Source organism: Mobula hypostoma, chromosome 4 (assembly GCF_963921235.1).
Source record: "Mobula hypostoma chromosome 4, sMobHyp1.1, whole genome shotgun sequence".
Classification (NCBI taxonomy): domain Eukaryota; kingdom Metazoa; phylum Chordata; class Chondrichthyes; order Myliobatiformes; family Myliobatidae; genus Mobula; species Mobula hypostoma.
Window position 1 is genome coordinate 194,634,276 of NC_086100.1, and position 22,591 is coordinate 194,656,866.

Here is a 22,591-nt window from a genome sequence, read left to right on the forward strand (position 1 = left end):
AAATCAAAAACTACAGGGTGAAGGTTAAGTTTTTTTTATACAGCAGTGAAACCTGGCAGCATGTTACACACAGAAAGTCACCGGTGCCTGGAATCCGCTGCTAGTTGAGGTAGTGGAAGTGACAAGCTAGAGAACGTGGCAAATGCTGCCTGTAAGGAGTTTGTACTTTTCCCCTGTGACCATGTGGGTTTCCTCCAGGTGCTCCAGTTTCCTCCCACAGTCCAAAGATGTACCAGTTGGTAGGTTATTAGGCATTGTAAACTCTTCCATAATTGGGCCTGGGTTAAATCGGGGGTTGCAGGGCAGCACAGCTCGGAGGGCAGGAGGGCCCACTCCATGCTGCATCTCAATAAACGAATAAATATAAAAGTGTGACTGAAGCCAAATGGTCGCATGGCGAATCGATTGGGCCTCCTACTCGCAAGAGGTTCTCCCTTTTTCTGGGCAGGCTTTTTTCATCTCACATTCATATTCCCTCACTGCAAGTTGTCTGGTGTGTACTCAGTTTGATCATAATATTCCACTGTGCTTTTCACACACACTTAACGGAGATGAACAGGCAACGATATGCATCCTATGCAAGCAGATGGGATCAGGTCTGTTTGGCATCATAGTAGCAGGATCCCCCTCTCCACGCATCTGATCAACCCAAAGGAGTGGCAGAGACTGATAGTTTGGTACCAGTGGCATTGCAGGAGCTGCCAGTCTGTGTTGAATTCAATGTAGGACTGCCTTAGGGACTCCAGCTCCGGATTTTTCCTCAGTGTTTACTCCCGAAGCCTTCCCCATGAGTGGGCATAGCCACAAGGCAGTGGAGGTTTAAGATCAGAGTTTTCCTTCTTCTAGATGAGCTGCCAACCACTGCTGATGAGCCCCATCTGCCCAAAATGACTGGCTTTAAATGACTTTGCCCTTTCTCCAGTTAGTAGAAGTGATTCAACCAGACTTAGTATCTAAGCCACACGTGAAGGCCGGGAGCTGGACTTGGTTGTCACAGGCTATTTGAGACGCACGCCATTTGGTAGTACAGTATTTAGTAGGTAGTGAGAGCTTATCCCCATTACCACTCCCAGCTATACAACCTTACAGAACCAACAGGATGATGTAAACACAAACAACAGGAATTCTGCAGATGCTGGAAATTCAAGCAACACACATCAAAGTTGCTGGTGAACGCAGCAGGCCAGGCAGCATCTCTAGGAAGAGGTGCAGTCGACGTTTCAGGCCGAGACCCTTCGTCAGGACTAACTGAAGGAAGAGTGAGTAAGGGATTTGAAAGTTGGATCTCCCCCTCCCCCTCCAACTCAAATCCCTTACTCACTCTTCCTTCAGTTAGTCCTGACGAAGGGTCTCGGCCTGAAACGTCGACTGTACCTCTTCCTAGAGATGCTGCCTGGCCTGCTGCATTCACCAGCAACTTTGATGTGTGTTGGATGATGTAAACAATTAGTTTTAGCAACCTTGATTTGGAGGATAAATATTGATGTGTATGATCATATTAACATTACTATTCAGAATACTTTTAGAACAGAGATACCTCAGTTCAACACACAACATAAAGGACAGACCTGACAGTACAGCACTTACATTAGACTGAGACTGGAGCGAGACCTGGGCCAATTCCCATTTTGCTGTGAAGTGTGACATCCAATTCCAGAGTATGACTGACAGAGTGTGACCTCAGGAAGGGGGTGGTGCACACACCCCTGTCTACATCAGTGGTGCTGAGGTTGAGAGGGTGAGAACGTCAAGTTCCTAGTAGTGAACATCACCAACAGCCTGCCCTGAAGCAACCATGTTGATGTCATGGCCAAGAAAAGCTCACCGATGTCTCTACTTCTTCAGGAAATTCAGCATGTCCCCATTGACTCTTACCAACTTTTTATTAATGCACCATCGAAACATTTGGAGCCAAATGACCTTGCCTAGGGTCTCAGGCTGGGTCTGCACCCGCACCACACCACACACCCGACACTCCTTCTCTGCCACCTGTCCCACACCCCTCCACACTCGCCGTTCTCAACATCCTTTGCTCCCACCAGATTTCCAAACTCTCGCCATTCCATGTTGACAAATGCAAAAGTCTTAGGTACCTTAGCTAAATAAATGCGTGCCCAAGACTTTTGCACAGTACTATATATGTACAGTGTTGTGCACCTTGATCTGCAGGAATCTTGTTTCATTTGGCTGTATACATGTATATGGTTAAATGATAATAAACTTAAACCTGAACTCTAAGGTCCCTTTGTTCCACAGCACTCCCCAAGGCCTTGACATTGGTGGTTCACTTGATGAAACATTATCACTCTCCACAGATGCTGCTCGGCCAGCTGTGAATCCTGATGAAGGGTCTCGGCCCGAAACGTCACCTGTACTCTTTCCCATAGGTGCTGCCTGGCCTGCTGAGTTCCTCTAGCATTTTGTGTGTGTTGTGAATTTCTATGTTCTCTCTTTTTATTTCAGATTTTCAGCATCTGCACATACTTTGCTCTTGGAGACCTGGTTTGCCCGAAGTCAGTTACATGACCATGAACAATTAAACCAAGTCCAGGAGGTAGACGACTGACCGTGAGTATGTGTGGAAGGGAGGGTAGAACGAGGCTGGTTTCCCCGTTGTTTTAGGGCTTGTTGTGTTTTGTGTTGTTCTGTCAAGTATTGTGGCCATGAATTTTGGTGCTGGAATGTGTGGTGACACTCACGGGCTGCCCCCAGCACATCCCTATGTTATATTGGTTGTTAATGCAAACAGCACATTTCACTGCTTCGATGTACGTGTGATAAATAAATCTGAACCTAATCTAAACTCCACATTAAGTTCCCTCTTCAATTTACAACAGGCTAAGAGTTAAATTACGAAGCATTTATTAAATAGGCAATTAACAAGCAAACGGTAATAGTTATTTATGTACAGTAGAACATTCTTCACCTTTTCCAGTCGATGTGGTAATGATGGAGCACAAGCACTAATCATATCCTTTAATACCTGGTATGTAAACATTCAACCTATTGCTCTAACTAGCAGGAAGTTGTTCACTCTGGTTCCTAGCACTCTTATCTCTTCAGACTATCTTTTCATAGTCTCTACTTCCCAGCAGTCACCACCAATTCCTGCAAAGGACCTGTTAATTCCAGCAGAGAACCAGCCATCCCAGAAGAAAACAATCCATCCCAGCAGAGAACTGCCCATCCCAGTAGAAAACAATTCATCCCAGCAGAATCCAGAAATGCCCTCTGGAACTGTTCCATCAGAACCCCAGCAGAGTTTCCAGGTCAAATACTCTGTCACAGAGAAACTGTTCTCCCCAAAGGTGGGGAAAGCACAGGACCGGCTCCCACGGGGATGAGTTGAGGAGAAGCTGGATCAATGCAGGAGGGAGAGAGGACTTGGTGATGCTTGGGAAAATCTGTGTGGACGGCCTCCAAACCCACCAATTGGTGGCAGCTCTTTCAGCTGCCATTTGTTTCCCCACAGAACAAGGACCCTAGGAGAGTAAACATTTAAAACTTACCGATTGAGGTTGTAGAAACATCTTCCTGTTAAATCTAGAGAGGACCAATCCACAGAGGAATTCCAACCCAATGTTTGGGACTTAATAAATTTAAGATATTGATTCCTCAAGACATAAGAGGAGGCCATTTCACCCATCAAATCTATGCCAGCCCCCAGTACATTCCCAAACAATTCTATTCCCCCTTTCCTTCCCACTAATCTATTCTCTCTCACACGTCAACCAATTCCCCCCCAAGATCAACCCCTCAGCTACACACTAGGGACAACCTACAACAGCCAATAAACCCCCTGACCCACACACCTTTGGGATGTGTAAGGAGACTGGAGCACCCGGGATGGGGAGACCCACACAGTCACAGGGATAATACGCAAACTCCACACACACACACAAACACAAACACACACACACACACACAGAGGGTGAAGTCAGGATTGAACTCTGGAACTGTCCACCTTCCAGTACAGTACAGAACTCCAGACAATAATGCGCCGAGTTAAGTTTCTATGGTGAAGGGCTGTGCGTCCCACCAAGCGGGGGTCAGTGAAGACTTCAAAGCCTGAGGTTGGTGTGGTTCTTTGTCAAGTGGGGGTATTAAGGGTGACAAAACTGATACGGCATATGGAGTTAAGAAACGTCTTCTGACTAAAAGGCATGATAGCTTCGACAGGCTGAGGGCCTCTTCACAACTTTAACTTCCATGGCATTCATCTGCCCGGAGTGGACTGCCAGCCCATTTCAGAAACCAGACCAGCTTCTAGAGCAGAAAACAAAACTGTTGGAGGAGCTCAGCAGGTCAGGCGGTATCTGTGGAGGGAAATGGGATTGTCGATGTTTCGGGCTGCATCCCTTCACCTGGATTGAAAGGGTGGGGGGGATAGCCGGCATAAAGAGGTGAGGGGAAGGGATGGAGCAAGATCTGGCAGGTGATGGGTGGAGGAGGAGGGGCGATAGGAAGATGGAGGAGGGGAGAGGGGAAATAGTGAGTCTGGAAGGTAATAGAGGTATCCAGGTGAAGAGAGGCAATAGGCAGATGGAAGGGACAGGGGAGAGAACGGAGATACAGACAGAGGGTGGGAGGTGATAGGTGGATCCAAATGAAGAGAGACAATAGCCAGATGGAAGGGGGAGAGTGGAGATAGTGACAGAGTCTGGGAGGCGATCGATAGATCCATGTGAAGAGAGGCAATAGGTAGATGGAAGGGGAGGAGAGTGGGGATATGGACGGAGGGTAGGAGGTGATAGGTGGATCCAGGGATCCAGGTGAAGAGAGGCAATACGTAGATGGAAGAGAGGAGAGTGGAGATAGTGACAGAGTTTGGAAGATGATAGAGGGATCCATGTGAAGAGGGGCGATAGGCAGATGGAAGGGGGGAGAGTGGAGATACAGAGGGTGGGAGATGATAGGTGGAGGCAAAAGAGGGTACAGATGCTGAAATCTGATAGGAGAGGAAGGTGGAGCATCAAACCAGCTAGGGGAGGTGGGTAGATCAGATGGGAACAGAGGGGTAAGGGGACCCAGTGGGACGAGTATGTGGGTGATGGGAAGATGGAGTGGGCAGAGGAGGGGAAAGAAATGGCAACAGGGAGCTGGGGTAGAAGTATGATGAACTGGGAAGATAAGGAGGAGGTGGAAGAGGACATGAGGGTGCGAGGAGTTTACCTGAAACTGGAGAATTAAATAGGTGGCAGAATGTGAGGTGATCTTCCAGCAGATTGTTTATTGCTCCAGATTCCAGCACCTGCAGTCTCCTGTGTCTCCAGTCTACCTTTGATCTCTGGCTGAGGAGGCTTAATTATTCCAAGGACAATCAACATGGAAGAAATCCACACAACACACACAAAACGCTGGAGTAACTCAGCAGGTCAGGCAGCATTTATGGAGAGTAATAAACAGTCAATGTTTCGGGCCGAGACAACTCACCAGGGCTGGAGAGAGTAGAGAAGAAACCAGAATAAGAGGCTAAGGAGGACAAGCTGACAGGTGATAGGTGACACCAGGTGAGGACAGGTGGGTGTGTGGGAGAGGGGAGATGAAGTAAGAAGCTGGGAGCTGGGAGGACATATATTCTATCAGGGAAGCCTCCAGTCTGATGGCATGAACGTCAACTTCTTTAACTTCTGGTTACTTCTCCCTCCTCCCTCCTTCCCTCTTTTTCTATTTTTCATCTGGTTCATCCTCACCCCTTCTATTCTCCTCACCTGTCTATCACCTCCCTCTGGTGACCCTCTTCCTTTCATTTCTCCCATGGTCCACACTCCTCTTCTATCAGATTCGTTCTTCTTCAATCCTTTCCATATATCATCTCCCAGCTTTTCACTTCATCCCCCCTCACCTACCGTCTGCCGACCTGTACTCCTCCCCTCTCTCTACCTTCTCATTCTGGCTTCTTCCACTGTCCTTCCCAGTGCTGTTGGAAGGTCTCGGCCTTAAATGTGGATTATCTATGCCCATCCAAAGATGCGGCCTTTGCTGCTGAGTTTCTCCAGCATTTTGTGTGTGTTGCTCTGGATTTCTAGCGACTGCAGAATCTCTTGTGTTTATGCTTTACTGTCACTGAACACAGCAGGTTAACGTACAGACATAACACAGTGGTCCATGTCTCCTTGGCCTTCCATTCCGAGTGCTCCAACATTGCCCAGCAGAGCGCAATAGGAAAAGGAGGCAGCTTTCTGAACCCCGGTCTCTGCCTCCTTCTCTTTTACGCAGAGAGGAGGCCTCAGATCTCAGCAGGTCGGCCACACCCCTCACTATTTGACAAACAGGTGGGCAAGTATAGCAGCTGCCACTGTTTAGTGCACCCAGCAGGTACCTCACATTCAGACCATGGGCCTAATCCATACATGAAATAGCAAACGGCTCCCAGTGGCAAAGAGGAAGGCGACTTTAGTTAAGTGTTACGGTGGAACAGGATACAACTCGGAATAACCAGGCACTGGTTCCTGGCCGCCACGGGATAATGTGCAAATGAAGCTAAACGGCGCAATTGCCGCGGGCCCGGCGCAACAACGCAGTCAGCATTGGAGCAGGCGGGGAGGGGTTACAGGAGCCTCCCGAGGATCACTCCCTGCGGCATCGAAGCCTCTGCCCCCGGCAGCTCCAGGAAGCCCAAGCTGAGGTGGAACTCCAAGCCCTTCTTGTCACTGGCCTTCAGTTCACAGAACACGCCCTGGGAACCTGAGGAGGAGAGAGACGGAGGGAGTGAGAGGCAAGAGAGGGAGAATACATAGGAGGGAAAGAGGAAAAGGGACACAGTGAGGCAGAGAGACAGAAGAGGAAGCCTCAGACATAGATAGATAAGAGGGATAGAAAGTGTGAGAGGGGGAAGAAGAGAAAGTGAGAGGGGGAAATGGTGGGAAAGGAAGTGAGTAAGAGAGCAAAAAGATAGAGGAGAGAGAGAGGAGGAGGGGGAGATAGAGTGAGAGACGGTGAAAAGGGGAGAGAGAGTCAGAGAGTGAAAATGATGAAGAAAGAGAGGGTGTGAGAGAGGTGAGAGAGGGATAAAAAGGATGAGAGGGAGAGAGGGTGAAAGAGAGAGAGGAAGACAATGACAGAGGGAGAAAGGGTGAAAGACAGAGAAAGGAAGACAATGACAGAGGGAGAGAGGGTGAAAGACAGAGAGAGAGGAAGACAAGGAGAGAGGGAGGGGGAGGGAGAGAGAGGATGAGAGGGAAATAAAGAGAGGATGAAAGCAGGAGGTGGGGAGTGAGAGTGGGAAAGAAAGGAAGAAAGGGAGAAAGGGTGAAAGAGGGAGTGAGAGAGAGAGGGGGAGGGAGAGAAAGAGATAGAGAGAGAGCAAAGATAGTGAGGAAGAGAGAGAGAGAGGTTGAGAGAGGGAGAAAGAGAAAGAACGACAATGAGTGAGGGGGAGAGACAGAGAGAGAGAGCAGGAAGGAGGGAAGGGTAGGGAGATCAAGAGAGAAAGGTTGGGAGAAGCAGAAAGAGGGAAGCGTAAATAAAGAGTAAATCATAAGCCACACTTGGGAAAATATTTCTTCACTGACTTGCTTTTGTACATTGAGAGTACCATCAGAAAGGTTTGAACTGTGTATGAGTGTTGTTGAGCATTTAAGATCTGAGTGTACCATGGGGTATAGGTTTACACAGAACACATAACCAGTACTGTACAGGGACGGCCCCTTCAGTCCACGTTCTCTGCACTGAACACAATGCTGAATTGAACCGAATTTCTTCTGCCTGGGGAAAAACAACTGCTCTGTATGAACGGTATAAGACATGGGAGTAGAATTAGAGCATTTGGCCCATCGAGTTTGCTCCACCATTCAATCATTGCTGATTTATTTTCCCTCTCAAACTCATTCTCTTGCCTTCTTCATGTAACCAAAAGTCCACAAGGTATAGGAGAACAATTTAGAGCATTTGGCCCATCAAGTCTGCTCTGCCATTTCATCATGGCTGATCCATTTCCCTCTCAGCCCCAGTCTCCTGCCTTCTCGCTGTATCTCTTCATACCCTGACTAACCAAGAATCTATCAATCAATGTCTTAAATATACCCAATGACTTGGCCTCCATCATCCTCATCTCTGTTCTAAAGGGTCATCCCTCTATTTTGAGGCTGTGCACTCTGGTCTTACACTCCCACACGTCCACTCAATCTAGGTTTTTCAAGAATCAATAGGTTTCAATGAGATCCCCCATTATTCTTCTAAACTTCAGCGAGTACAGGCCCAGAGCCATAGTACATTAAACGTTTCATTCTGGGAATCATTCCTGTAAACTTCCCCTGGACCCACTCCAATGCCAGCACATCCTTTCTTAGATAAGGAGCCCAAAACTACTCACAATACTCCAAGTGCAGTCTGACCAATGCCTTGGAAATCCTCAATATATCCAGATGCCAGAAGGAAACGCCAGCATATTCTTTCTTAGATATGGGTACGCAAGACAAGTTCTTCATTATGCGTCGGTACTTGTGACACTAATGAACCAGTTTATCACTTTATGTCCACCTTGGATAATAAATTCCACACTTAGCTTCAACAAGAAGTGGAAGTGACCACCTCAACAAGAGTGGAAGTGATTTAGAGGAAATATGAAGAAGTCAGTTGCCTTCCTCAGAGAACTTAGTACCAGAGACAGATACCAAAGGAGAAAACTGGATATGGTTCTGGAGGTAGAAAAGTTGGAGGGGTATTAGAAGTTGGGTGAGGGAGAAGGGCTGGAGAGATACAGGGAGCAGGGTCAACACAAAGATACAAAAGGATGTGGGAGGTAGGGTGAGGGAGAAGGGTTGGAGATACAGGGAACTGGGTTTAAGATTGTTTATTGTCATTTCCTGTACACAAGTGTAAGGAGAATGAAGTAATTCTTTCCAGATCCGATGCAGCACAAAAAAAAAGAAACTCAAAAGATAAAGAACACAATCATAATAATAAAAAAACACACAATATAAGTAGGTAAGATAGCTTATATACATAGATTGATCACATGACCATCAAGTGACACTAGGCGGTAGGGAAATAATAATGTAGCAGTGGAGTTATGGTGAAAGGGATGGACGGACACAGAGAGCAGTCTGGGAGGAAAAGTTGGAGCGATGCAGTGCATAGGTGGACGGGGACAGAACACCTTACCATTAGCTTTCAGTGCAGACAATACGCAGATAACTAAATTCCGAGCCTCGCTGGGATCTGACATCTTTGGGTGGACGTCCAGTTGGATAATGGACGGGAAGTGATAGAGCAGGGAGTCGGAGAAACTGGGAGTCTTCCTGTAGAAAAACATCATCAGCTCCTGAAAATAAACAAGAAGAAAGGAATAACTATGGACTTAGCTGTCTGGCAGCATGGCATGAGGTTTACAAGGTAAATAAACTGCCTCACATAATGACATGCATTCAGCAAAATAATTATCCCATCCTCTTCTGTCCCTCACCCTTCTTTATCCCAACCCTCAGACAAAAAGGTGGCATCCATCATTAAGGACCCCCATCACCCAGGACACGCCATCTTCTCATTGCTGCCATGATGGAAGAGGTACAGGAGGCTAAAGACACACACTCAACATTTCAGGAACAGTTTCTTCCCCTCTGCCAACAGATTTCTGAATAAACAATGAGCCATTCAGTTGGAGGTAACACTACGTCACTATTTTTGCACTACTTATTTATTTCTTTTATATATTTCTTAATATCATTTATAGTATATTTTATGTATTGCAACATACTGCTGCCACTAAACAACACATTTCATAACATAGACCGATATTAAGCCTGATTCTGATTCTACATCCACTGTCATCCACTACACATTTCGTCTGTAAATACTGTTGGCCAGAAAGAACAATGGTCTACAAATCAATGAATTTAAATGAATCAAAGACAGTAGAAGCAGACAGATCAATTGCCTTTGTTCTTGCTGTGTGCTTGAAGGCAATAGAGGCTGCCATTTTGTGAAGTTGCCCTGCATCCTCCATTCTGTGAACTGAAGTTACTTGGCTTGATCGGTGTTTTAAAGTAGACATAATGATGCTTCAGGTAATCTGCTGGGCTAGATATCATTTCCAAATATGAAGTTATTTGCGAGATGGTCTTTGATATAACATAACATGCAGGTTTGTGAATGATGTGGTCTGTGTCCATTCTGAGTGATTCGAGCTGGTTACTAGTTTGATCCAGAGTTGAAGAGAATGAACAGCCTTAAATGACTAGTTGTCACTTGCAGAAGAAGGGCATAAATAGATGCTGGTTTGGGCTAGAGCCAATAAGAAGGATTTAAAGATCAGTCAGATGACCCGTAGCCAATAACACTGAAATGTAACATTTGAACTGGTAAGGAATGAATATAAAAGTAGATGCTTCCAGTGCTCTAGCAGTGACAATTCTGTTTAGAAACCTACATCATAGATGTGGAGGACATCAAAGACACGTGGAGATACGGGGAATACATGGCTAGCATAGAATCCTTTTACTGGTATTACCGTTTCTATTCTTTACCGTTTCTATTCATGGAAGGTCAGGAAAACTTAGTAGGTAGACACACAGGTACTTGTTGGGTAAATTTACGTGTTCTTCCATTGAGACAATAAAGGTAATTGTCGGTAATTACAGATTCTCTCTGTGCCTCTTTGATCATTATTACTAAGGGTTAGATCCTTGTAACAATACTTTGATTTTAAAATTCTCATGTCTAACTACCGTTTTGATCTCACTCCTGTTTATCTTGGGTTCCCAGCTGGGATCCATGGACTCTTTGGTATTGGTCCATTGCATAATAAAGGTTGGGAACTCCTGCACCTCAACCAACCCGACAACCCAATCAAAGTATGAGATTGCTTCAGATCAGATCTGCCTCTATAGTCTTCTTCCCTGTTGTCAAAGTTCTTGAACCATCCTGTAAAGCCCCTACACCATCTTGGACTACACTTACTTTTCATCTCAAATTGCACGAATACTGTTATGTTTTAATTTAGTTTGTCGTGTGAGTTATGTATAATTTATGTTTACGTGTACATGTTTTTGCATAGTGGGGGAATTAAGGATTACAGGGAAAAGACAGGTAGGTAGAGATGTCCATGGCCAGATTAGCTATGATCTTATTAAATGGCGGAGCAGGCCCGACGGACCAGATGGCCTACTCTTGCTCCTATTTCTTATGTTCTGATATTACCCCCATCGGTAGTATCTATATTCCCAGGAACAAAAGGGTTAATGTATGAAGAAAGTTTGATGGCTCTGGGCCTGTACTCACTGAAGTTGAGAAGAATGAGTGGGGATCTAATTGAAAACTATAGAATATATGTCTGGTCAGGCACAGTGAGGAGGTGATAGAGAGGATCAATAGGCAGGTAGTCACATCGGGGCCTCATGAGACAAATAAATGGGAAACAATCAGGAGAGGGAAGGGCAAGAGTCAGAAGCTAGAGCGTACCCCTGTGGCTGTTGTCCTTAAGAATAAGTACTCCATTTTGAGTACTGTTGGGGGGTGTCGGCCTACCTGGGGAAAGCAACAGTGGCATAGTGTCCAGCCCTGTGGCTCAGAAGGGTAGGGAAAGGAAGAGGATGGCAGCAGTGATGGGGGACTCTATAGTTAGGGAGTCAGACAGGAGATTCTGTGGACACAGGAAATAAACACGGATGGTAGTTTGCCTCCCAGGTGCCAGGGTCCGGGATGTTTCTGATCGTATCCATGATATCCTGAAATGGGACGGAAAACAGCCAGAGGTCGTGGTACATATTGGTACCAATGACATTGGTAGGAAAAGGGAGGAGGTCCTGAAAACAAACTACAGGGAGTTAGGAAGGAAATTGAGAAGCAGGACCTCAAAGGTAGTAATCTCGGGATTACTGCCTGTGCCACGAGACAGTGAGTATAGGAATAGAATGAGGTGGAGGATAAACGTGTGACTGAGGGATTGGAGCAAGGGCAGGGATTCAGATTTCTGGATCATTGGGACCTCTTTTAGGGCAGGTGTGACCTGTACAAAAAGGACAGGTTACACTTGAATCCCAGGGGACCAATATTCTGGCGGGGAGGTTCGCAAAGGCTATTGGGGAACGTCTACACTAGAATTTCTGGGGGGTGGGAACCGAACTGCAGAGACGGAGGGAGAGCCGGTTGGCTCACAAATAGAGAAAGCTTGGAGACAGTGTGTGAGGGAGGATAGGCAGGTGACAGAGAAGGGTCGCACTCAGACCAATGGTTTGAGATGTGTCTATTTTAATGCAAGGAGTATTATGAACAAAGCAGATAAGCTTAGAGTGTGGATCAGTACTTGGATCTATGATGTGGCCATTACAGAGACTTGAGTGGCTCAGGTGCAGGAATGGTTACCTCAAGTGCCAGGCTTTAGACGTTTCAGAAAGGACAGGGAGGGAGGCAAAAGACGTGGGGGTGTGGCACTGCTGATCAGAGATAGTGTCATGGCTGCAGAAAAGGAGGAAGTCATGGAGGGATTGTCTACGGCGTCTCTGTGGGTGGAAGTTAGGAACAGGAGGGGGTCAATAACTCTAATGGGTGTTTTTTATAGACCACCCAATAGTAACAGGGGCATCGAGCAGCAGATAGGGAGACAGATTCTGGAAAGGTGTAATAATAACAGGGTTGTTGTGGTGGGAGATTTTAATTTCCCAAATATCGATTGGCATCTCCCTAGAACGAGGAATTTAGATGGGGCGGAGTTTGTTAGGTGTGTTCAGGAAGGTTTCCTGACACCATATGTAGATAAGCCTACAAGAGGAGAGGCCGTACTTGATCTGATATTGGGAAATGAACCTGGTCAGGTGTCAGATCTCTCAGTGGGAGAGCACTTTGGAGATAGTGATCACAACTCTATCTCCTTTACCATAGCATTGGAGAGGGATAGGAAGGAACAAGTTAGGAAAGCGTTTAATTGGAGAAAGGGGGAATATGAGGCTATCAGGCTAGAATTTGGAAGCGTAAATTGGAAACAGATGTTCTCAGGGAAACGTACATAAGAAATGTGGCAAATGTTCAGGGGATATTTCCGTGGAGTTCTGCATAGGTATGTTCCAATGAGACATAGAAAGGATGGTAGGGTACAGGAACTATGGTGCACAAAGGCTGTTGTAAATCCAGTCAAGAAGAAATGAGCTTACGAAAGGTTAAAAAAAAAAGATAATGATAGAGAACTAGAAGATTATAAGGCTAGCAGGAAGGAGCTTAAGAATGAGATTAAGAGAGCCAGGAGGGATCATGAGAAGGCCTTGGTGGTCAGGACTAAGGAAGACCCCAAGGCACTCTACAGGTATGTGAAGAGCAAGAGGATAAGACGTGAGAGAATAGGACCAATTAAGTAAGACAGTGGAAAAGTGTGTATGGAACCGGAGGAGATAGCAGAGGTACTTAATGAATATTTTGCTTCAGTATTCACTACAGAAAAGGATCTTGGCGATTGTAGGGATGACTTACAGCAAACTGAAATGCTTCAGCATGTAGATATTAAGGAAGAAGATGATGTCCTGGAGCTTTTGAAAAGCATCAAGTTGGATAAGTCACCGGGACTGGACTAGATGTACCCCAGGCTACTGTGGGAGGTGAGGGAAGAGATTGCTGAGCCTCTGGTAATGATCTTTGCATCATCAATGGGGACAGGAGAGGTTCTGGAGGACTGGAGGGTTGTGGATGTTGTTCCCTTATTCAAGAAAGGGAGTAGAGATAACCCAGGAAATTATAGACCAGGGAGTATTACTTCAGTGGTTGGTAAGCTGATGGAGAAGATCCTGAGAGGCAAGATTTATGAACATTTGGAGAGTCATAATATGATTAGGAATAGTCAGCATGGCTTTGTCAAAGGCAGGTTGTGCTTTATGAGCCAGATTGAATTTTTCGAGGATGTGACTAAACACATTGATGAAGGTAGAGTAGTAGAAGTAGTGTATATGGATTTCAGCAAGGCATTTGATAAGGAATCCCATGCAAGGCTTATTGAGAAAGTAAGGAGGCATGGGATCCAAAGGGACATAGAAACATAGAAACATAGAAAATAGGTGCAGGAGTAGGCCATTCGGCCCTTCGAGCCTGCACCGCCATTTATTATGATCATGGCTGATCATCCAACTCAGAACCCAGCCTTCCCTCCATACCCCCTGACCCCTGTAGCCACAAGGGCCATATCTAACTTCCTTTTAAACATAGCTAATGAACTGGCCTCAACAGTTTGCTGTGGCAGAGAATTCCACAGATTCACCACTCTCTGTGTGAAGAAGTTTTTCCTAATCTCGGTCCTAAAAGGCTTCCCCTCTATCCTCAAACTGTGACCCCTCGTTCTGGACCTCCCCAACATCGGGAACAATCTTCCCGCATCTAGCCTGTCCAATCCCTTTAGGATCTTATACGTTTCAATCAGATCCCCCCTCAATCTTCTAAATTCCAACGAGTACAAGCCCAGTTCATCCAGTCTTTCTTCATATGAAAGACCTGCCATCCCAGGAATCAATCTGGTGAACCTTCTTTGTACTCCCTCTATGGCAAAGATGTCTTTCCTCAGATTAGGGGACCAAAACTGCACACAATACTCCAGGTGTGGTCTCACCAAGGCCTTGTACAACTGCAGTAGGACCTCCCTGCTCCTGTACTCGAATCCTCTCGCTATAAATGCCAGCATACCATTCGCCTTTTTCACCGCCTGCTGTACCTGCATGCCCACTTTCAATGACTGGTGTATAATGACACCCAGGTCTCGTTGCACCTCCCCTTTTCCTAATCGGCCACCATTCAGATAATAATCTGTTTTCCTATTTTTGCCACCAAAGTGGATAACTTCACATTTATCCACATTAAATTGCATCTGCCATGAGTTTGCCCACTCACCCAACCTATCCAAGTCACCCTGCATCCTCTTAGCATCCTCCTCACTGCTAACACTGCCACCCAGCTTCGTGTCATCCGCAAACTTGGAGATGCTGCATTTAATTCCCTCATCCAAGTCATTAATATATATTGTAAACAACTGGGGTCCCAGCACTGAGCCTTGCGGTACCCCACTAGTCACCGCCTGCCATTCTGAAAAGGTCCCGTTTATTCCCACTCTTTGCTTCCTGTCTGCTAACCAATTCTCCACCCACACCAATACCTTACCCCCAATACCGTGTGCTTTAAGTTTGCACACTAATCTCCTGTGTGGGACCTTGTCAAAAGCCTTTTGAAAATCCAAATATACCACATCCACTGGTTCTCCCCTATCCACTCTACTAGTTACATCCTCAAAAAATTCTATGAGATTCGTCAGACATTGCTTTCTGGATCCAGAACTGGTAAGGAGTGGTTATAGATGGGTCATATTCTGCACGGATGTCGGTGACCAGTAGTGTGCCTGAGGGATCTGTTCTGGGACCCCTACACTTTGTGATTCTTATAAATGACCTGGATGAGGAACTGGAGGGATGGGTCAGTAAATTTGCTGATGACACAAAGGTTGGGGTGTTGTGGATAGTGTGGAGGGCTGTCAGAGGTTACAGCAGGACATTGATAGGATGCAAAACTGGGCTGAGAAGTGGCAGATGCAGTTCAACCCAGAGAAGTGTGAGGTGGTTCATTTTGGTAGGTCAAATATGATGGCAGAATATAATATTAATGGTAAGACTCTTGGCAGTGTGGAGGATCAGAGGGATCTTGGGGTCCAAGTCCATAGGACACTCAAAGCTGCTGCGCAGGTTGACTCTGTGGTTAAGAAGGCATACGGTGCATAGGGCTTCATCAATCATGGGATAGAGTTTAAGAGCCGAGAGGTAATGTTACAGCTATATAGGACCCTGGTCAGACCCCACTTGGAGTACTGTGCTCAATTCTGGTCGCCTCACTACAGGAATGAGGTGGAAACCATAGAAAGGGTGCAGAGGAGATTTACAAGGATGTTGCCTGGATTGGGGAGCATGCCTTATGAGAATAGGTTGAGTAAACTCGGCCTTTTCTCCTTGGAGCGACAGAGGGTGAGGGGTAACACACATAAAAGTTGCTGGTGAACGCAGCAGGCCAGGCAGCATCTCTAGGAAGAGGTGCAGTCGACGTGTCAGGACGAAGGGTCTCAGCCTGAAACGTCGACTGCACCTCTTCCTAGAGATGCTGCCTGGCCTGCTGCGTTCACCAGCAACTTTTATGTGTGTTGCTTGAATTTCCAGCATCTGCAGAATTCCTGTTGTTTGCGTTTAGAGGATGAGGGGTGATCTGATAGAGATCTGTAAGATGAGAGGCATTGATAGTGTGGATAGTCAGAGGCTTTTTCGCAGGGCTGAAATGACTAGCATGAGAGGGCACAGTTTTAAAGTGCTTGGAAGTAGGTACAGAGGAGATGTCAGGGGTAAGTTTTTTTTACGCAGAGAGTGGTGAGTGTGTGGAATTGGCTGCTGGCAACGGTGGTGGAGGCAGATACAACAGGGTCTTTTAAGAGACTCCTGGATAGGTACATGAAGCTTAGAAAAATAGAGGGCTATGGGTAACCCTATGTAATTACTAAGGTAAGGGCATGTTCGGCATAGCTTTGTGGGCCGAGGGGTCTGTATTGTGCTGTTGGTTTTCTCTGTTCTACGTTTCTATATTGAAAGGCCTAGCTAGAATGGATGTGGAGAGGATCTTTCCAGTAGGGGGAGAGTTTAGAACCAGAGGGCACAGACTCAAAATAGAAGATCATTGCTTTTGAACAGAGATGAGGAGGAATCTCTTTAGCCAGAGGGTGGTGTATCTGTGGAATTCCATGCCACAGATAGCTGTGGAGAACCAGTCATTGGATATATTTAAAGTGGAGGTTGATAGGTTCTTGATTATTCATGGTATCAGTTATGGAGAGAAGGCAGGAGAACGGGGTTGAGATGGATGATAAATCAGTCACAATGACGGAGCAGACTCGATGAGCTGAATAGCCCAATTCTGCCACTATGTCTTGAAGTCAACATCCATTATCAAAACTCCCCTCCACCCAGGCCATGTCATCATCTCGTAGCTACCATCAGTCAGGAGGTACAAGCGTGTGAAGTCCCCAACGGCAGGTTCAAGAACAGCTACTTCCCTTCAACCATTTGGTTCTTGAACCACCTGGCAAACCCCAATCACTACAGCACTGTGACCACTTTGAGCAGTTAACATTAAAATGGATTTTGTGTTTATTAATTTGTGTTCCTCTTCAAAAATTTGTGCATAATTTTGTTTAATTAATGGTGTTCTTGTGAATGCCGCTTATCTCATGCAATGTGCCTATTATGTTGCTGGTTCCTTAAAGGTGGTATAGCCGGTGGCGGGGGGGGGGGGGCGGAATTAGGGAGTTAATGGGGATAAGCTCCCACTACCTATTAAATGCTCCTAATAACATGCATCTCAAATAGCGCCTGACAACCAAGTCCAGCTTCTGGTCTTCACGTTTGGCTTAGCTACTAAACTCAATAGAACTGTTTTTACTGACAAGAAAAGGGACAAAAGTGGGTTACTGGTGCCTTAAAACCAGTCGCTTCGGGCAGATGGGGCATGTCAGCCGTGGCTGGCAGCTCATCTAGGAAAAGGAAATCTCTGTCCTTTAACCTTTGCAGCCTTCTGTGTATATCCACTCATGGGGAAGGCTTCGGGAGTAAACTCTGAGGAAAAATCTGGAGCTGGAGTCCATAATTCAGTCCTATATTGAGTTTACCGCTGACTAGCAAATCCTGCGACACCGTGGGCACCAAACTGTCTGGGTCCCTGCTGTTCCTTTGGATTCATCAGTTGTGTGGAGAGGTGCAGCCTGCTGCATTGGAAACAGCTTGCTCTCCATATTGTATTGCCTCGCTTGTATATCATGTAGGCAGCTGGGATGCAACATCCATGGTCAACCACAACCAAAGGAGGGCCTCAAGTAATGCAGCAAGCTTTTCATTACACCTCTGCATACGTGTACAGAAGTGTATGATAACCATGTCATGTGTGTAATGAACTGTTTTCCCGATCCTGATTCTGTTTTTGCTTTTCCTTTGCACTACACTACCTAAAATGATCTGGAGCAACACACACAAATGCTGGAGGAACTCACCAGGTGAAGCAGCAGCTATGGAGGGGAATAAATAGTTGATATTTCCGGGCCAGACCCTTCATCAGGACTGGAGAGAAAGGGAAAAGCAGCCAGAGTAAGAAGGTGGGGAAGGGGAGGAGTACAATATGGCAGGCGATAAGGGGAAGGTGGGTGGGGTAGATGAAGTATGAAACTGGGAGGTGATAGGTAGAAGAGTTAAAGGGTTAAAGAAGAAGGAATCTGATGGGAAAGGAGAGTGGACCATGAGAGAAAGGAAAGTAGGGGAGGAGAAGAAAAGGTGTAAGAGAGGAGCCAGAATGGGAACTGGGCAAAAAGAGAAGAAGTGGGGGCAGAAATCACCAGAAGTTAAGAGAAGACAATATATGCCACCTTTGTCACCATTTATTTTCCTCACCGTAGATGCTGCCTGACTTGCTGAGTTCTGAGTTCCTCCAGTACATATATATATATGTGTGTGCGTGTGTGTGTGTGTGTGTGTGTGTGTTCTGGATTTTCAGCATCTGCAGATTTAAAAACAATTTATTTGATTATTGGTGTTTTGTGGAATCTGGCTGATGAGCTTCCTATAATAAATTTCATACATTCATCAGGAATTTCATTGCACCCTGTTGCATATGACAATAAACTGTTCTGACCGTAAATCTGAAATATTTCAATAGCTGTTTAAGAATGAAGGGGACACATGGGAGTTTATAAAAGGTGTGATACAAATGCAGACATTTCAATAGGAACACAGGCAAGTGGCCCCAAGTGTGCAATGGACCTCTCCCCACTATGATGTCCCAAGGCATCACCTGAGTCGGAGTTAGGCTTTCGAGAGCTGTAGGTTTGGAGTATTTCTCCTGCATGGCAGGAAGCCACACTGCCTCAGTCCCCTTCAGGAATGCCTTGACCTCCAAGGCTCCACACACACAGCCACAAACTCCATGCTCGTCCTCCAGCACAAAGCAGTAATCCGGGCACAATGTCAGGAAGTGGCCCAGGAACCTAAAGGAAAGCAGCAAGTTCAAGTCCAAGTTTATTCCTACCTGATGTACGTATATACAACCGAACAAAATAATGTTCCTACGGACCGCAGTGTACCCACAATACATATACATATGTTACAAACCCACAGATTTTGTTTACTGTGGACTGTCACTTTAAGCACCTGAGTGAGGCGGGCCTATGATGTCAGTCACAGGGTGAAGCAGTTTGCTTCAGATTTTTACACAGACAGAGAGAGAGACACCTTCAGTCGCAGTAGAGAGAGAGAGAGGAGAGACCAGCTGTCCGGACTTCGGCTGGTCACTGTGAAGGTTTGGAACTCTTTTAAGCCCAAAAGATTGGGTTAAACATCAGCACATGGTGAACAACAAATGTGTGGCTGTCACTTCATATAAATCCCTAGGAGTGGATTTCGGGGATATTCTGTGGGACCACTTGTGTTAACCCCTGCCTGGGTATGTTGTGCGGTAACCACTCGAAGACGATATTCCTGTGACAAGTCACTTTTGGTGATAATTCGTATGTGGACGGATTCTACAGGCAAGATCTTCAGCGAATATTACTTTGTTTACCTGACATAGAACCTGTGGAATACTTCGTACTTATCTTTTCTCTACGTTTTACCTTTCTCTCCCATCGTTTATTCCATGGATGACTGAACTTTCCTACTTTACCATCTCAAGACTCTAAGCCTTGTTCCCCCAAGCTCGATAGTTTGGGAGCTATATTTACACACATATATACACCTAAGACAGTTAACTTTTGTTTATCTTGGGTGAGTTACTATATTATGAGTAGATACTAATAAAGATAGTGGTTTTAACATTAAAACCTGACTCAGTAAACAGTTCGCAGTCCTGGTGATGAGACCTTGGTGGTGGCAGGGTATTCATTAGTCTCAAAGGTTGAGGGAAGAAGCTGTCGTAAGCTAGTGAAAATGGCCCTTTAGCCCAGCTCAGCAGAGCCATAGAGCACTACAGAACAGAAGCAGGCCCTCCAACAAATCTAGCCTGTTTTCTGCTAGTCCCATTGACCTGCACCTAGACCATATTCCTCTCATCCATTTCTTATCCAAACTTCTCATAAAGTTCTCGTCCATCCCAACCAAATTGCCCGCCTGAGCTGAGCGCCGGGCCGGATCGATAAGGTCAGGGTGTTGATGCCGTAGGTGAGGGACAGGCCAGTGTTCAGCTTGCTGCTCAGTGAGGTTTACTCCACTCTCCACTGAACTGAGGCTGTGGCCTGCAACAGAGTCAGCTGTGACTGGCTTCGTGGGTGCCAACTCACTTGTGTGAACTTTAGTTCTGAATGTTATCTGCTTACTTTTTATGGTTTGCACGACTTGTTCCTTTTTTTTCACATTGGGTGTCTGACAGTTTCCTTTTTTTAATGGGCTCTTCTGAGTTTTTTTAGTGGCTGCCTGTAAGGAGGCAAACCTAATGGTTGCATAGAGTATACATATTCACCTTCTAGCTATTCTCCTTCCCCTTTCCCCCACTGGTGTCTTTTCCCTTCTTTTGCAGTCCTGAAGGGTCTCGGCCCAAAACAACTGTTTATTCATTCCCATTGATGCTGCCTGACCTGCTGAGTTCCTCCATCATTTTGAATGTGATACTTCAATAATAAATGTACTTTGAACTTGAACTTTGAACTCTCACCCCTTTTGTTCTTCACCTGCCCATCACCTCCTTCTAGTTCCTTTCCTTCTTCCCTTTCTCCCATGTCCACTTTCCTCTTCTATCAGATTCACTTTTCTTCAGTCCTTTACTTTTTCCACCTATCACCTCCCAGCTTCTTATCTCATCCTCCCTCCCCCATCCACCCCACCTTCTCCCTCGGCTGGTCTCACCTATAACCCACCAGCTTGTCCTCTTTCCCTTCTCCCCACCTTTTTCTGCCTCCTTCCTTTCTAATCCTGATGAAGGGCCTTCACCTGAAATGTTGACTGTTTATTCCCCTCCATTGATGCTGCCTGACCTGCTGAGTTCCTCCAGCATTGTGTGTGTGATTGCTCAGGGTTGTCATACGGATGGAATTGGGTGGTGCAGGCTCATTGGGCCAGAAGGGCCTGTTGTTGTGCTGTATATCCAAACAAAAAAAAAAGATCTGCAGAATCTCTTGTGTTTCTGACAAGAATCTCAACTTGACTTTGTACAATGTAAGCCATGCCCAGTAGGTGACAGCAGTGCCCACACTGAGGGATCTCCAGGCTCCTTACCTGTCTCCAATCAGGTCGGGGTGGCAGTTTGTGTCATCCTTCCCTTTCACGTTGCAGACATAGCTCTCCAGGCACATGGAGTACAACACCCTCTGCAAAAGGGGGGAACAGACAACAAAAGCAAATTACAGGTGGCAAATTACAGCAACAGCTTAGAAGATGTGTATCCAGTATTTTCAAAATTCAAAGTAAACTTGTTATCAAAAAATCACTGTATAGAACCCTGAGATTAATTTTCTTGTGGGGATTCACAGTAAATACAGGAACCACAGCAGAATCAATGAAAGACCACACCCAATGGGATGGACTTACAGCTGGTGTGCAAAAGTCAACAAACTGTGCAAATATAAAAGATAAATGAAGAAGTAACAATAAGAAATAAATAAGCAATATCAAGAATATGAGATGAACAGTCCTTGAAAATAAGTCCATTGGTTATGAGAACATTTCAATGATGGGGCAAGTGAAGTTGAGTGAAGTTATCCCCTCTGGTTCAAGAGCCTGATGATTGAGGGGTAGTAACTGTTCCTGAACATGATGGTGTGGGTCATGAGGCTCCTGAATCTTCTTCCTGAAGACAGCAGTGAGAAGAGAGCATGGCCTAGGTGGTGGGTGTCCATAATGATAAATGCTGCTTTCCTGTGACAGTGCTCAATGTAGATGTACTCAATGGCAGGGAAGGCTTTACCTGAGATGTTAGCTGCGCGCAAAATGTCACTGTATGCTACCAGTGCCATTTTTAAAACCCTACCACCCAGGCCATGCCCTCTCCTCACTACTACCATTGGGACGAACAAACAGGAGCCTTCGGTCCCACCTCACCAGCTTCAGGAACAGGTATTACCCTTCAACCATCAGGCTCCTAAACCAGCGTGGATAACTTCACTCTCCATAACACTGAACTAATTCCACAGCCTACTGACTCACTTTCAAGGACTCTTTACAACTCACTTTCCCTGGATTTTTTTTTTTGTTATTTGCACAGTTTGTCTTCTTTTGCATGTTGGTTGTCAGTCTTTGTCTATGTATAGGTTATCATAAATTTTATTGTATTTCTTTATTTTCTTGTGAATGCCTGCAAGAAAATGAATCTCAAGGTACAATATGTTAGCATATATGTACTTCAATAATAAATTTACTCTGAACCTTACGTAAAGGGAATTGCTTTTCCAACATCACTCGCAACCCAATGCCTTGTCTGCTTCTGTCGTGAGGCAACATCTGATGCAGATCCACGCAAAGGAAACTTAAGAGAGGTAGGTCTTACGAGGACAGTGAGAGAGGCAGGTAGGAAGTTATTTAGGTAGAAATGTTTCGGTAGGAAATTCCAGATCTGATTGCCCATGAATAAAATGACGTAACTTGAAGTTCAATGGAAATCCCAAATATACACACATGATTCA

The 22,591-nt window shown here is 45.7% G+C and overlaps 1 protein-coding gene across 1 annotated transcript in view; it reads right to left on the reverse strand.

The window, feature by feature from the left end:
• Positions 1 to 6,536: 6,536 nt before the first annotated feature.
• Positions 6,537 to 22,591, reverse strand: part of LOC134345849 (protein O-GlcNAcase-like) — a 104,822-nt gene continuing 88,767 nt past the window's right edge. The window contains 4 exon segments of the mRNA XM_063047152.1: positions 6,537 to 6,687; positions 9,106 to 9,265; positions 18,778 to 18,970; positions 21,189 to 21,280. Of these exon segments, the coding sequence (XP_062903222.1) occupies positions 6,551 to 6,687; positions 9,106 to 9,265; positions 18,778 to 18,970; positions 21,189 to 21,280 (582 nt within the window). The 3' untranslated portion in view covers positions 6,537 to 6,550.